We start from the raw sequence: 16032 nt of genomic DNA, 5'->3' as shown, positions 1-16032 counted from the left end.
TGTTCCTCAGAGTCCATGGTTGAGAGGGTTATTTTCCTGGTCCAGTTGTAAGGACATTTATTATATCAGTTTCAACATAAGCAAAGGGATTAGGTCTTCTTTTTAAATTTGTAAAACTTCGTTTTGGATTTGGCAAAAGAATTTCAGGGGTAGAATAATCGTTTAACACAATCTTCTGCAGCACATTGCCCAGATTTCATTCTTGACCTTGGAAACAGCGACTGCCAAAACAGTCCCACTACAGGGTTCACTGTTGCCCCTTTTCAGAGCCAGCTCCTCATTTTGGAGCAGTTCTGCAGTTCTGTGCTTTTCAAGAGCCAAAGGTTGCAGAGTGGCACAAACTCTTTGCTGTTGTTAAACTAAGAACTGCTTCAGTGGCTGAGTGAGATTACTGTGGCCGAGAACACAAAACTAAAACAAGGACCTTGACTTTAGCAGGTGATATGGAGTTTTTTGATCACATCACCTAATCCTCCAAGAGGTAAATACTCATGTGGTACAATCGTTTTGCCAGCTCTAGGTTCAAAGCTCCTGAATCAACTTTTAATTTTTCAAGTGCTAAAAATGAACTACTTTTGTCAAAAATGAACTACTAAATTTATATGAATTAAAACAACATTTTACAGGTGCAGCCATGATTTTGTCATAGTGACCTCCCTTATTCAAACGTAGATTGTGGAATCTGTTCAACCTCTGTAGGACTGATAGTAACCTCTAGGCTTCATCTGCTCCTGCTGTGTGCTGTTGACTGTGGTACAGTGAATGATGTGGTGATGACAAGGATTCCTTCATTCCTCAAGGGCTTTTGAAACTTTTGATCTCAGGAGAGCCCCAGGCCAGGCAGTTGTTTGGGATCATATATGATGATTTCAAAGGTAAGATACCAACATGAGTCGCATGTGATCTAAAAGTGAAGACAGGAGACTTGAGCTTGGTTAGATCCACAGATCAGTCTATTAAGGCGTTTTGTCATTTGACTAAAATGAAGACAATCCTGTTGAAAAGCTGTGGAAAAATTCCTTTCATTGCATTTCATTTCTATTTTTCATTTTGCTCATTCTTTTCCCTGTGCATCTGCAACTCTCTCATGGTTGTGTTTGCTTTATGTGCATGATCAAGGTAAGTATCTCAACTTTAAATTCATATTAAACCATCAAACAGCTGCCTGCATTTATGGATTTTAGGAGAGATGCTTGTTAGCAAACAAACCATTTACTTTTTTAACCTTACAGACCCTATCACAGGCTGCTCTCTCTCTCTCTCTCTCTCTCATTGTAACTGTCTCTCACTATCTACAATTGATAAATACCAATAAAGCAGCATCTTGACTCGTAATGTTAATCTGTGGAACACTGTCCCATTGCTGCTCTAGTCTGTGGAGTAATTGGCCATTTATATTTAATTAGGCAGTTCTTCCCCCACTGCTAGCATGGTTCCCTCAGTGCTGAGAAAGGCACTTTATGGTTCTGCTCTCGCTGGCTTCCTTTAAACCAGCTCATTAATATTTCAGCTGGCATCATCAACCAAACAATAATAAAATAATCATGTGACGGCTGATTAAACAGCTAAACTCTTACTTTTTTATGCGCATTTAAATGTGTATTTGCATAAACATGCCTGGTAAACCCCTCTTTAGAGGACAGTGATGCCTTGCAGCACACTATTGCATCCAACTTCTAAAGCTTAATAAAGCCTTAATTAGGCACCAACCTCAGCCAAGATAATTGTTGTGAGGATGTACAGTAATACCCCTCCACATTCTTCTGCACTGCACACAATGGAGATGTAAATGATATCAGCTTTCATTTTCATTTAAATGTAAAAAATTATATAAAAGTCTGGCACCATTCTCCAAAGAATAATTTCTTTTACCTTTGGTTTTAAGGTGTGAACGTCTTCATTTATCAAGTGTTCAAGCAGGTAGAATAAAACCTGCAATCTAATCCACTCAGATAATTTATGAATTACAAAGAGAAAATTTAATTAAGAGCTCTGATCGTGCAGCTCTGTATGAAAGAGAATTTAAGTCTGTGGGAATGAAGAACAAACAGTTAAAAAACAGAGAGGCAGCAGAGGTTTTCTGTCAGGTTAATCAGGGTCAGATCAGTTTTGTCAGCCTGAAAACGCAGAGCCACTGAGCTGTTTCACTAACCTCAAACTCCCTTGGTTATGATTCTCTAGCTTGTAATCTCCTTGTCCAGTAATGCAATTAAATTCCCAGACGCAATTAAACAAACAAGCATGTACACACACTCACACACACAGGATAGTGGAATTCCCATCAGTAATCAGTGCAGTGCAGCGAAGCAGACTCAGCAAACTTGTGTATGTAGTAATGGAGAGGGTGTGGTCTTGTCTTTATTGAACTGATATAAAGTCAGAAAGGAAACATGAACGTATAGTGCAAATCATGGGGGCATTGTATGAGAATGTATAGGCTTAAAAAAAACCTCATTCATTCATCATTTTAATATATATGCCTATAAGAGAGAAACCTGGATCTGTCTCTTCTCTTCTAGACTGTGAGTGTTACGGTCACTCCAACCGCTGCAGCTACATCGACTACCTGAACATCGTCACATGCGTCAGCTGTAAGCACAACACCAGGGGCCAGAACTGCCAACACTGCAGACTGGGATACTTCCGCAACGCCTCTGCTGAACTGGATGATGAGAGCGTCTGCATCGGTCAGTCTGCTGGGGGACAGTGAGTGCGTGGAGGGGGATAGTGTGGTGTCAGCACGGTGGTACAAAGTAGTGTGTGGAGTGTAACTGACAGGTGCAGCACACAAAGTGATGCTGCTGTTGAATCTGCTTTTATAATTCAACCACCCACTCAGGAGTTTTTTTTTGTAATCCAGAAATCACCATATCTTGGAAGAGAAGTCTTGTAGAGAAGTTTCAACACATACTTTTCCTTTTTGAGGCATTATTGTTGTTGCTGCTCGACTCCAGCACAAAGGATTTTAAAGAAACCATGAATATGAATATAGACCAAAGCGCTGTTAAGATTCAAGTTGAGTGCGCTTATTTGCATCCGTTGAATAGAAAATGTAGCTTTTTGTAAAGTGTGTTGTACCTTTGGGGAACCAAACACAGCATTGTACAGGTTAACATAAACTTAAAGCCGCTCCTCAGTGTGAAAGGCATCACTCACAGTCAAACTAATACAACCAGTGATCGGCCACAGCTCCATGGGGCACTTTGGCAGTTTTAAACTCAAATCGGTTTTTGTTGTACAGCCCACAAACTCTGCCTTTTGCCTCAGCTGTAGCAGACAAACTAAAATGTTCTGATAAACATAAAGTTTTTCTATGTTCTATGTGAAGGGTAGCAATAAATATGACTCCAAACAATTGCTAAGATTGTTCTGTAATAGAAAAAGTGCTTTTATGAGTAGATGATACAGTAAATCTGTGTTATTTTAGCAACAAGTTGCAGTAAAGACATTTAAGAATTTATTACACATACATTATTTTTTTGTGTGTTTAGGGTAATGGCCCTGCTGTATTGCCCTACAACGGCAGGTTTACCACTATGTGTATAAATATGTTTAAGGTTAGGGTCTAACTCTCTAAGTCACTTAATACTGATGCAAACACTGAAAGATAATCTTTATTTAAAATGTACAGAGCACAGAGCTAAACAATGAAACAAAACATGTTGGACTGTACTACTGATAAATATACAGCTTTCAGTGATCTAAATGTTTTTACGCTTATTAAGGTCATGCCCTAGGAAAAGGTCACTGCATTTTGGAGGAGCTAAAATCTGGTGTTGATTTGGATCCATCTGTATGTGGACTGCAGGGGGTTGGAGGGTAAATTCACGCAGCACACAGGGCTAGGCCTTGGAGTCAGCACAAATAAGGCCCCATTAGCTCATCTGCCAGCAAACTGGCACACCAAGCATTGCTCAGAAAACAGAAATCAGTTCACACCAGCTTCTCCAGAGCAGAAAAGGGCTCTCCAATGCTAATACATTTTTGTGTGTACACACACACATACACACTTAGTGGCTCACACAACACAATACAATACAATCACACTTCTATTGGGTATGACCCACGAATGCCAGCGACATTGCAACGGTTGTTCGTCTGTTTTATGAATATTTTATAGTTCCATTTTTAAATACATTTGTAAATTTGATTTTGTTTTAAGTAAAAGATTTATTTGAGTTATTGGCTTACATGAAGTCACAAGACAAACTTAGGTCCATTATCTATCGACTAACAAATGCAACGCAAACTATACAAGTCCGCCGCTTTTTAACATATCAGATCAAATCAATTTACATATAGGGATAATTTTTTCTCAGTATCTGAGAAATTCAATATCATCTTGTGTTAAATGCTAGAAAACTGAGAGTAAAATCTTTCATGTGACATTTCAGTACAGCAAAAAGTTGTGGTAGGATCCAATAGTTATTAAAAGCTGTTGAACGTAGTAGATTTTAGTCTAAACTGCATTACATTTGTCACAGTTTTAAGTTTTTGAATGAAAAAAAAAAAAAAAATCACTTGACTGGTGATTTACGTCATACCACAATGTTGGTAAAGTGCAAATATAATTCTGGCTGAACAGAGCTTGAATATCAGGTCTGAATCTCTGCAGCATCTTTCTCTTTAGAGAAACTCCACTCCACTTTCATAGTGGTTCTGAAGCAGTGGTACTGAAACCTTGAAGTGCTTCATACCAAAGGCAAATCTGTGATCTGAATACAAATGCAAACAATTAGACTGAACCTACAGCCACTTCAGATATCCTTCAGACCCCTTCATATCTTTTTATACAACAAATATGTTGTAGACTTAATCATAAATTGATAAAAAACCAAGCCCTGACCAAGCCCTCCATGTCTTGTTAGATCAGTGGTACATCAGTTTCTAATAAAACATATTTGGCACTCAGCTTTTTGTGTTTTGTGAGCTCCCAAGCTGAGAAATAGTATTTTGTATCTTTGTATTCCCACATTTTAACAATTCAATTATATTATTTTCAATATCTCACATTGAAAACCTATCTAACAAACTAATATTTGAACAGCTGGATATTTGTTTCTAGCAGTAGCGACAATAACCCGTCATATATCTAGCCACACATCTATTTTATACCCTGGCACTGATCTATATTAGAGTACAATTACAATCACAGAGGTCTGCAGAGAGTTTCTTGGTTAGTGATGTGGTTCACATGCAATGTGAATCATGAGACCACACAGGTGTTTGCCTTTCTAAGCCATGTCCAATCAATTCAATTTGCCAAAATTGTACTCTTATCAAGGTATACACTCATCTCAAGGATAATTAAAGCAAACAGAATGCACCTGACCACGATGATCAAGATGGAGGGGCACATCAAAGGGTCTTTTATAAATGAGAAATATCAGTTTTTAAATTTTTAATTCATTTGTCCATAGCTTTCAATTCTTCTCATTTTCAATTTCATTTTCTGATTATTGCATTATTGAGTGTTTTTTAAATAAAAAGACAAGAAGCAAGAATTTCTAAACGACTCCCTCTTTTTCCACCAAACTCTTTCTTCAGAGTGCAACTGCAACCAGATGGGTTCAGTTCACGACCGGTGTAATGGTACAGGCTTCTGCCAATGTAAAGACGGTGCCATAGGAGCCAAGTGTGATGACTGTCTGCCGGGCTTCTACTGGAAACAAGGCTGTTACCGTGAGTATGAAGAGGCTGATTTTTAGTGGGTTTATGCCTAAAACTCCAGGGTTGAAGAAATGATGTAGTCTTCCGGGAACTTTGCGAGTGCACTGTGACACTTATTTTAGCTTATGCATCTCCCAATATATTTTTCTACTCCTAAGAGAATAGATCATCTTGCTCATTAGCAGCATCAGCTAGTCCTTTAATTAATGACCCTGTCACACCCTAACCCCATTACAGGGGATCGCCATGCTCTCCCATCTACCATTAAGTCAGGTTCCTCAGTCTTGAATAAACCCTCCCTACACACAAGAACAAACCTCCATGTGCGGGCATGCATTTTGACTATGGTTTTATTTATAACATGGAACATATTATAGTAAATTGTAGTACAGTACATGTTTTAGATTTGACATCTTACTCAGAATACGTCAGTGCAACAGAGCCAATTATCTTTATTGTAATAAAAAATGGTAGGTCATGTAATTACTTCACGTCACTGAAGCCTGATCAGTTCAGTTTCTCCTCAGAACATTTTTAGGTCAAGTGTCTCATGCAGTACAGCTACCTCTGTGCATTCCTCCTGCCTTATCCAGCATTTAATGATGCCATTTGTTCCTCCAATCATTACTTAACAAATGTACATATGTAGTGTAGATCCTGCTGGGTTGGAGATAATGATTTTAATTTGACCCTGACAAAGTGCAGGCTCAAGAAACAGACTGCGAAAAGGGCTGCAACATCTAAAAAGGCAGGTGTTACCTGTTGTTATCCCTGAGGCAAAGAGTGGAGAATTTATCTTGCCTCTTTCCTTCCTCCTGCTTTCTTTTCTTCTTTATTCCTTCTGCCCTGAATTCTACTCTTTCCCTTGTATCTCTGCTTCCTATCATGCTTTTTCTAACATTGCCCCTCCGTATCTTCCCCCTCCTGTCTCTCTCTTTGCCATACTTCTTTCTTTCGTCTTTATGCTCTTTACTCCACAATACCCTTTTACCACCTGTCACTCTGTTACTTTGCTGCACCCCCTTTATTCCCAACTTGTCTTTCATTCTTCTTACCTCTGCGATTCTTTCACCCACTCCCTTCCTCCACGTCTTCCTCTGCTGCACTTTCTGTCTGCCTTTATCTCTGCTCACAGCTAACATTTGCGACGAGGAGATGCTCCTGTGCCAGAATGGAGGAACATGCTACCAGAACCAGAAGTGCATCTGTCCTCCAGAGTTTAAGGGGGTACTGTGCCAACACTCCCGCTGCGAGGCGGGCAAGGACTGCAACACCGCCTCTTTGCCGCACCTCTCCATGGCCACCCTGCTGCTCTGCACTCTGCTAGCCCACCTGCTGGCCACGTTAACTCCCCACTGAGCCAAAAAAAAAAAAAAAATCCTCTCAGACCAAGGAGTGTGTGTATGTGTGTGTGTACATGAGGCGAGACCCAAAGTGGGTAGGACTGTCTAGTGGTGGATCCAACAAAAACACACTGCAGCACCCGCATAAGCGCACACACTTAAACCACACTAACTAGCCCCACTCTCCTTTTGAACACACGTACACACACACGCGCCTCACTGACTGTTATGATACAGAGTATGTGCTCAGGTGTGAGAAGGACAAACAGAGTAAAGAGGGGAGTGACGTCAGAGAGAAGAGATGCAGGTGAAGGGGGAAATATCATACCAACCACTGTTCCCTTTATTCCTGAGCTGGAGCAATGTGCATCAAACCAAAAAGCATAAAGAGAACACTTAAATCACCACTGTTTCACTTCAAAGGGAATGGCTGTTGTAACCACAACCTTTTCTTTCTTTATTTCTTTATTTTGTTGGTTGAGTTGAGGATCTCACCTCCGTTACCACGCGTCTGTGGTCAGACTCAATCAGGGGACGACGTGTCGAAACGAAGGAGGGGTTAGTAGGCGAGGTGCGCTTTTGATCCTGCTGCTGAGGCCTATACAGTATATTACCCAGGTTTCATTTCTTTCCATAAGATGAGACTTTTTCAAGATTTTACATTTATTCTATTTCTGCTGCATTTTTTTTTTATTATTATATCTTCAGTCATTGTATCTAATGTGCCCACTAACAGTCTCTGAGATTATACATATTATATAATATCTGGGGGGAGGGGTTACAAATTATAAAAATCTAGTCACTATTATGGTTGTTATAGGAATGAGTGATTGTTGCCACACTTAGCAAGATTTAATCTTCACACAGTATTCAGGAAGCAGAGTTTAACAGAATTTAACTTATCAGAAGTCTAAAAAAAGAGAGAGAATAAAGATATCAACCACGTATAAATATTATGACATTATTTGAATATTTTTTGTAGAAATTATTTTTGTTTGGAGTTATAATAAATTATAAAAATGACATTTACAACTATTCCAAATGAGCATTTTATTACGCTGTGTGTAAACCTTGCAGTAAATATGACTGTTATTTGCCTTCTTGCTTGTACTTTTTCAATCTTGTGTCCATGATTACACGCGTTTTACATCTTTACAGGGATGAGGGGTGGCGTTAGTTCTAGTTGAGACAAGAGAACGTCAATCCATTCATTTGATCTATTTCATTCACTCTGTACATGGTGTTGAATGCATATTACCGCAAACGGTTTATTCCAATTAGAATTCTTGGAGTCTGACAATCACAAAGAACTGATTTCCTGTCAAGAGAATATAAATTATTTTATTCTGACAAAATATGAAAAGAGTTTTTTATATGAAATGTCATTTGCAGATGCACCAAAAGTAATGGGCTAATTAAAAAATATCTTACATAATATAAATAGTGGAGATGCACTCATTTGCAATGATCCTGAGGGACTGAGCAACCATCCCAGAGACCATATTTGTCATCTTTAACTGATCACTGTTTGCGAGGCTGTTCCAGGAACACATTGTGTCTGGCAAAAATGTCTTTCAGGTTTTTCCTTAGCAAAACTACAACATCACTTCACTGAGAAATGTTCTATTGCTGAGTCAGCCCAGGTACACAGTGGATAAAGAGACATGAATGCTGCATTACACCGGGATACAGTGTACATCAAAGATAAAAGTGAGACTAAGCCTGTGAGAAATGACAAGACAGGGATTCTGGTATTACCCCCCTCTTTCTGAGCTGGCGGTAGCTGTATTAGCTATTCTGTGTGTAGGGCTCATCCCTTCTGAGCCTGAATGGTGTCAAGAACTGAGACTTTGGAGGGAATAGTTTATGGATGTAGAACATTGAGCAATGATGTAAAGGAAGGCATTTCATTGTGCATCAAAGAGCAGGTAGGACTTGTAGCCAGAAGAAAATGTACTGCATGCATTAATGATTAAGTGAAGCAGTGCAAACAACTTGTGACCAAGGGAAAACAAGATTTGGTTTAGATGATTTTAGAATCTATCACATAAGCTATGAGAGAAATAGGCCAATTCCTTCCTCTTCTGAAAACAGAAACTGTTAAATAATGACAAGTTTAGGAAAATTTGATCATATCAGGATAAACCCTCTGAGACGAGCCATCTTGTTTTCTAGAGGGCCTCAATTCAGACACTCATACAAAGAAAACCAAGCACACAAAACAACAACAAAAAGAAACTAAATATTTTTAAAATACAGTAATTAAAATGAAGACAGAGAGCAAATATATATGTATAGAATATATATAGCAGTCAGAGGGAGCCTTTCACTGTACCTAAAAGATTTTTAAGCACATTCCTCAAAGGAAAAGAGAATCACAAAACACAGTAGTCTCATCCCAACTGCACCTAAATGGTGTCAAGAACGGAGACTTTAGAGGGAATGGTTTGGAAATGTTGAGAAATGATGTAGAGGAACCCATCATGGATCAAAGAGCAGGTAGTACTCATAGCCAGAAGAAAACATACTGCAGTATACTGCAGAGGTTGTGTTAGACTTTCTTGTTGTCCTTCATTTTGACAGACAGGCTTATGAATAGTAATCCGTTATCCATTATAATACATTTCTCCCCATCATATTGTCTTAGTTTTTTTATGATAAGACATATGTAAGCCTGCAATATGAAATTTAAGCAAATGTATGTATGACACTTAGAATCAGCCCACTCTGCTTTGAACAGACCTCTATCTACCTGTTTAACTGTGCTCATCTACTGCCAAATAGACTCTGGTACGCTCTGTCAAGCCCTTCAAGTATTAGTCTATCAAATTTCAATGAGTAAGAAGTAGGAGAATTTACTACTAAAGCAGAAATTGTGACTAGTTAAAAGGGAGAGCCTCCCTCTGACACTTGTAAAATTACTGCTGCCGATGCTGCTCATTGAGTTGGACTTCATGGGAGGCTTTAACAGCACCTCTTCACAAAAAGATGTTTTAAAAAACACTACATGCTATGGCTGTAACAGGCAGATGTCTCGGTCTATTCGAGCATGATGCCACAGAAGAAGTAAAGTGATGCAATAGGTAAAGCCAGACAGACAGCGAGGTCATGCAGGTGAGATCAAAGACAAGAGTAGACAAAGATAATTAATGTGGATGCTCAGCACCAACTGGACAGGGCTGTGACTTACTTAAAGTTACAGATCAGCCTCAGTGTTTTAATCAGTCAAAATAAAAGTTGAATTTGGACTAACTAACTGAAACCAGTTAGTTTTCTAAAACTGGAAGCAGAGGAAACTACCTTTCCCAATTCTGTCTAAAAGTATTAAGAAAAACACCACCATCTTAAGTCCTCTACACATTGATGCCACATCAGGTCCTGTGATGCAGCTTCAATGTGTCGTGCCGCCATATTTGATCAGGAGTCTGTCCTGTGCCGGCCAGTCCAAGCAGTACAAAACAACAGACCTTTGTGCTGCTTTTGGATTGTCTGATGAAGGAAATTAGCCAAGCAATTGCAAATTTGCAGTGCATTCAGCTGGACAAATTGAATGCAGATTGATATTCATTGGAAAAGAAGGGATTCTGTGAAATACATTAAAGCTACAGGATCCTTCTGAAAGGTATATTTGTGCACTGTCTAATGAAAGCACATCTAGTGAATTTACATATCTGTGAACTTGTAACAACCCGCATTGGCATTTTCCATTTAAATGTTTATGTACAGAAATAATCGTTGCTGACATTTAACAAATTAGAACATTAACATTACATGAATACATCAATATAAACTCACACTGTTAAGAATCAAATCTGGTAAATACAACTGGAACTAACAAATTGTACCTAAATTCAAGACAAAGCTGATTCATTTTATTCCAGCAGTAAATAAACTTTGGGATCAACCTACCTAATTAATTTAAAATGGAGCAAGACTGTGCTTTGTTGCTTTGAGATGAACCCAGAGATATACATAAAAAATGGATGAGAATAAACTCTCTGAACAACAGAAAGCTCCTCTTTTTATCTCACCTCTGAATAGCTAAATAATGCATGTAAAAGAGCCTCGAAATCATCTTTAAATTACGTTTAATCTATTTATCGCTTAATAGAGTAAGTAGGCGTTTAAGTAAATTTGAACGTGGTCAGGCACATAATGCGAGACAGCCGTGTTTATTAAATATAAAGAGAATGAGAGCAGGTAGCACTGCAGATACAGATATGAGTACATGCTTTCACAGCCATTCTATGAACATGGCACATCATCTGATCACATACACTACATTGACTTAAAGGTAAAACGTATCACCTGCCAACGCTGCTGTGTGTGTCTGTGTAAGAGATCACACACATGGGAGAGCAGGGGCTGAAATAGTTTGTTTTTGGCCTATTTGCATCCTCTTGAATGCGACTCAGAGACATTTTTCACCAAACTATTTGTCCCTGTCATCTCTGCACTGTTTTCCCAGCTGCACCACTGCCTCTTGTTTGGATCATTTTCATCAGTGGATTGGATAGAATCTGATTGCCCTAAAATTTTCTTTTTCAGGCATCCTATTTTGAGGAAGCTGGTTACCTTCGCCATGTGTGCCCACGGGTCTCTGCCACTCACACCATCTCTCCAGTACATGACCTGATTTGGCTTCTAGAGTTATGCATTTCTCTGGGGTTTCACTAGAGCTGATATCGTGTTTCATCATCTTTCGTAAAAACATGTAGGGTTAGCGGTACAGCAAACCTTTGCGAGGCAGAATCCCTCAGGTCATGTTTTTTGGGAGGGTAGTGTCGGCTCGGTGTGGCTCAAAAACCTTGTGTTTTGAAGTCTTACTCTTTGTACACACACATTCCCACATCGCTGCACCCAACTTTAGAAGAAGAAACCCATTCTAACCAGTTCAAAAATACACAGCTGAAGATGCACATGATAGCAGAATACCAAAATTCCCTAGCTCAGATGCAGCTTATGCATTCCCACATTTTAAATTTGTCTTATTTGTAATTTAAAAATAGAAGAGAGAGAAACATTTATATCTAAAAACTCTTTGTTTGACGTTTTTTGTGTCCACAGGACAGCCAAAGCCAAATGAGGTGGTTCTTATGTAACTTAATGAGATGCTACATTAGCGCTCTTTTCATTTACATGTACATACAATTAGTAGATAATCAGTAAACAACTTATATCACACATATTGTAACATTGACATGTTTCCGTCTACATGACATAGACTCTCCTGACAAACATGGTGCTTACCATGTACTCAGATTAAATACTGTAGGTGAAGTCAGATAACTGCAATTATATCTATACTAAACTATACTTGAAAACTCCACCTGCTGCCACCAGTGGTGCAGTAGCAGATTTGAACCTGTGAAAAATCACTGAATAAAACTGCATATGTAATATGCATGAATAATTTATACATTACCAGCATGGATGCAACAACCTCCAGTTGGTGTTAAAGGTCTGACATCGACTGGTGTATGGTGCACATACGGCATGTTCCTTAGCCAGGGCTCTTTACACGTGAACACACACTCACGAAGGTGCTCCTTCCAATGACTTACAAAAACAATAATGTCAATTACAATTTTAAATGGAAACTGAACCATATTATAATTAAATTCCATACATAATATGCAATTTTTACGCCCTGAGTTGGCAGAATCTAGTCCCAGTCTCCCTGCCGAAGTAGCTGGTCAAGTTCCCATCACTCATGTTGATGAGGTGTCTACCTGAGGCATCTAGCCTGAGGCTGAGCTTAAAGAAATCTGTAAAGTCACCCAGAGGCGCTGCTAGACATAAAAAGTGCTGGGCACAAGCCTCCAGCACACAGTTCCTGAAAGACCAATAAAAAGCCATAGAAAGTGTGGGTAAGACAGAATGATCATCATGAATACCAATACCCCTAAATTTACAATGGCCCACAGTGTCACAGAAACAACCGGGACAACACAGTTATGCAGTACTGCAGAGAGGACAGTACAGAAGAGTTGAGTAACCTCTGCCAGAGGTTGGAGTATGTCACATGTGCAAGCCTCAAGGTCAATTCCTGCTTTCTGTTTGCCCTCTGACTGATCCATCCTCACACTACAGACATACACCTTCCTATTCATGCTACAACTGGTGATATATTCCACACTATTTCCAAACCAACTCACAGAATGTCCACATTGGCTCTGCAGAGAGAGTCCGTCTGGACCCTTACACACTGGTGGCTGTTGGTCATACACACACAGAGGCCAAAAGCAAGTATACCAGCCTAACAAGCAGCCGCGATGGGATTCAAATCCTGAAAATACTGACACACAGCCGACACCCAAGAAAGGTCCCACCAAATTAGACTGATTCAGACCCCTGACTCAGGTCCTCAGCGTTTATGTGCACATCATATTTGTTAATACTCTTGACTTAAATGAAGATCAGATCACATTTTATGAAAAATAATGTTTAGTTTGTTTGGTAAATAAACAAGTGAAGAGGGACACAGCAAGCTTTAGTTTGGCTGTCTTCCATTGTCTTTGCATTGTTTCTAACAGTGACCTTTAGCCACTATAGGCCCTTCTGAAGCATCCGTCCCACATTTCAAAGACGCTGACATACACGTCTGCTGCTGTGCAGTACGTAACCCTCAAAATACCCATGTTTCTATCCAAAAGATGAAAGCTATGTCAATTCACTAAGCTGTCAGGCTCAGAGTATGAGTGGGGCTGACATCAGAGCTCCAAATGCCAGCTGTAAACCATAGGGTTACAATATCTGCCCTCTACGCTGCTCCTGCAGAGGCACAGCAGCGTGGAGACAGAAGACCAGATGCCAGCCGCTTGGAGCTCATAAATGTGACTTCTAACAATGTTTAAATATTTGTTGGTAGCAACAACCACAGTGATTTTCATGGAGTTTTCTGTGTTAAGCTTTGATAGTGTCTCCGTCAAACTGGCACAGACAGTGCTGTGAAACGCATCTTTTTCTGTCTTACTTAATGTTTTGGTAAATGCTGCAATGCTTTCAGGATGTCTGCAGGCTTTCAGGGAGCAAATTAAGATTGCTTTGGAGTAGTAGTCCTGCCATCTGATATGTCTGAAAAAGTCAGCTCACACAGCTTCACACATATAAATAGATACAGAGACAATATTGGCCTTATATGAAAAATGATTGCATATTAATACAGCAGCAGAGTGAATGCTTTTTGCGGGTGATGAGTAAATTCGTTTCACAATCATTTGACAGGATTCAAAACAGAGTGTGGAGCAGCTGGGCTGATCAAACCTCCAGCAAATGGAGTTTCAGACACACATTTAATGAAGCTGATTAGTGTCAAACTGTGTAAGCATGTGAACTTTGGAGATGATCTCTCATGACGAACGCATGCTACTGAAGATGCCTATTTATTAATATAATAATGGCATCTGTTCTGAAAAATCTAAATCTGACATTTCCAAATATTTACAGACATTTGTAAAGTATATATACAGATTTATAAAAAAAATATGTATCCAGGCTAGAAAACAAAGGGCCATGTTACGATTTAAATACGCACACTGCGTTGGAATAAAGTATCACAAATTAAAACATAACATAAAAAAATACACACAAAGACAAAGACGATGTTTTCAACTCACCTTATTTAAGGTGGAATCCTAGTTTCCTCTCTGTCATGAAGATGAATGAATGTAGATATATATTTTCCCGTATAATGTTCCACTAGTTGCTGTGATGGTGTTTTTATTTGGTTTTATATAACTTTGTGGTTCCTTTCTACTACTTAGTGTAAGGTTTATTTTAGAGTTTCTTCCTTTTGTCCAGCGCCCTCTTTATTAGTTTAAGTGTTGTTTAAGGGTAAGAGTAGCAGGATTATGTCGGCGGAAAGGTAACCTGTAAGATTTAACACTGGTTTTAATTAAAGGTGGAACTGCACCTGGTGTTCAATCGACACGCGTGCCTCGATGTTAAGAGTGTAATACCCTCATTGACCACACAGGCTGGACACATTGACTGGCGTTACAAACAGGGGAGGCGCTGTTTCACTCGTTTGAAGAAACTCAATGAAAACTGGTCAATTGTACAATTAAAGTTAGTCAAGTTATTGAACGTGAGGTTCTATCAGACTATTAACTTTACCAACATGAAATGTTAAAAAGAGATGGTTGATGTGCTTAATATTTTAACAAAATATATTAAAAATAATGTACTCTATACTTCAAAGTTTTGCCAAAATTGGCACAAATTCCAGTTCAGCGCTGTTTGGTTTATTTGGTTTATATGGTTTATATGCTACAGTTATATGTCAATATAAAATACAATAACACAGTGTTTGTGTTAAATCTTCTAATGGTATGTTTATGCTAAATTGAATCTGTGATCTGCACCAACGGCATCAGATACTGTACAAGCCTGAAAACAGCAGCACAGTCCCCCCAGGATCATCTGGAAATACCACAGAGCATCAAAGGGAGTGATGTGAAATATGTTTGTGCATCTAACTTACTCACTCTCATGTTTTATAGCGACTTATTGATGGGTTCGAATTGTTTTTTAGCGGTAGCAGTAACACATTCAGTGGGTAAACAATTCATTGGTTGTGTGTTTGAACTGATCCTTGTTCTGCCTCTTTAAACTGCATCATGTCAGAGGGGCTTCACTGACTGGAGGCTAAGATATTGTCAAAGCTCCTCTTCATTAGTCTCAAGGGGCTCTAACATCAAGCTGTTGGCAAAGTGCTTGGCAAACCTAAAGAGGACAAGCAGGGTATGCTGTTGATAATCCTCTTTCATAAATTCCACTCTACTCATCTCTCTAATTACGTGTTTTTTCATGTCATTCAAAATTATTACATGTACTGTTGCAGATGGGACACCTGAAACTCTCCCAAACCCCAAATTCTCATTTTGACAAATTTACAACAAGCTCTGTCTGTTTGAGAGCTAAAAACTAGTTCCTGATCTGACTTATGTGATTCTCCCATGACTCACTGAAAGCGACCACATCATCAATGTATGTTACAGCGCTTGTTAACCCGAAT

At 39.1% G+C, this 16032-nt stretch overlaps 1 protein-coding gene across 2 annotated transcripts in view; it reads left to right on the top strand.

The window, feature by feature from the left end:
- LOC113158038 (netrin-G2) overlaps positions 1–8306 on the top strand; it is a 53969-nt gene extending 45663 nt beyond the window's left edge. For both annotated transcript variants that reach the window (XM_026353698.1, XM_026353699.1), the window contains exons 6-8: positions 2520–2687; positions 5548–5682; positions 6806–8306. In XM_026353698.1, the coding sequence (XP_026209483.1) occupies positions 2520–2687; positions 5548–5682; positions 6806–7029 (527 nt within the window). In that variant the 3' untranslated portion in view covers positions 7030–8306. The remainder of the gene's footprint in view (positions 1–2519; positions 2688–5547; positions 5683–6805) is intronic.
- Positions 8307–16032: the final 7726 nt, after the last annotated feature.

The sequence above is a fragment of the Anabas testudineus genome, chromosome 12 (assembly GCF_900324465.2).
Source record: "Anabas testudineus chromosome 12, fAnaTes1.2, whole genome shotgun sequence".
NCBI classification, from domain to species: Eukaryota; Metazoa; Chordata; class Actinopteri; order Anabantiformes; family Anabantidae; genus Anabas; species Anabas testudineus.
This window is presented reverse-complemented; position numbering and strand designations above follow the sequence as displayed.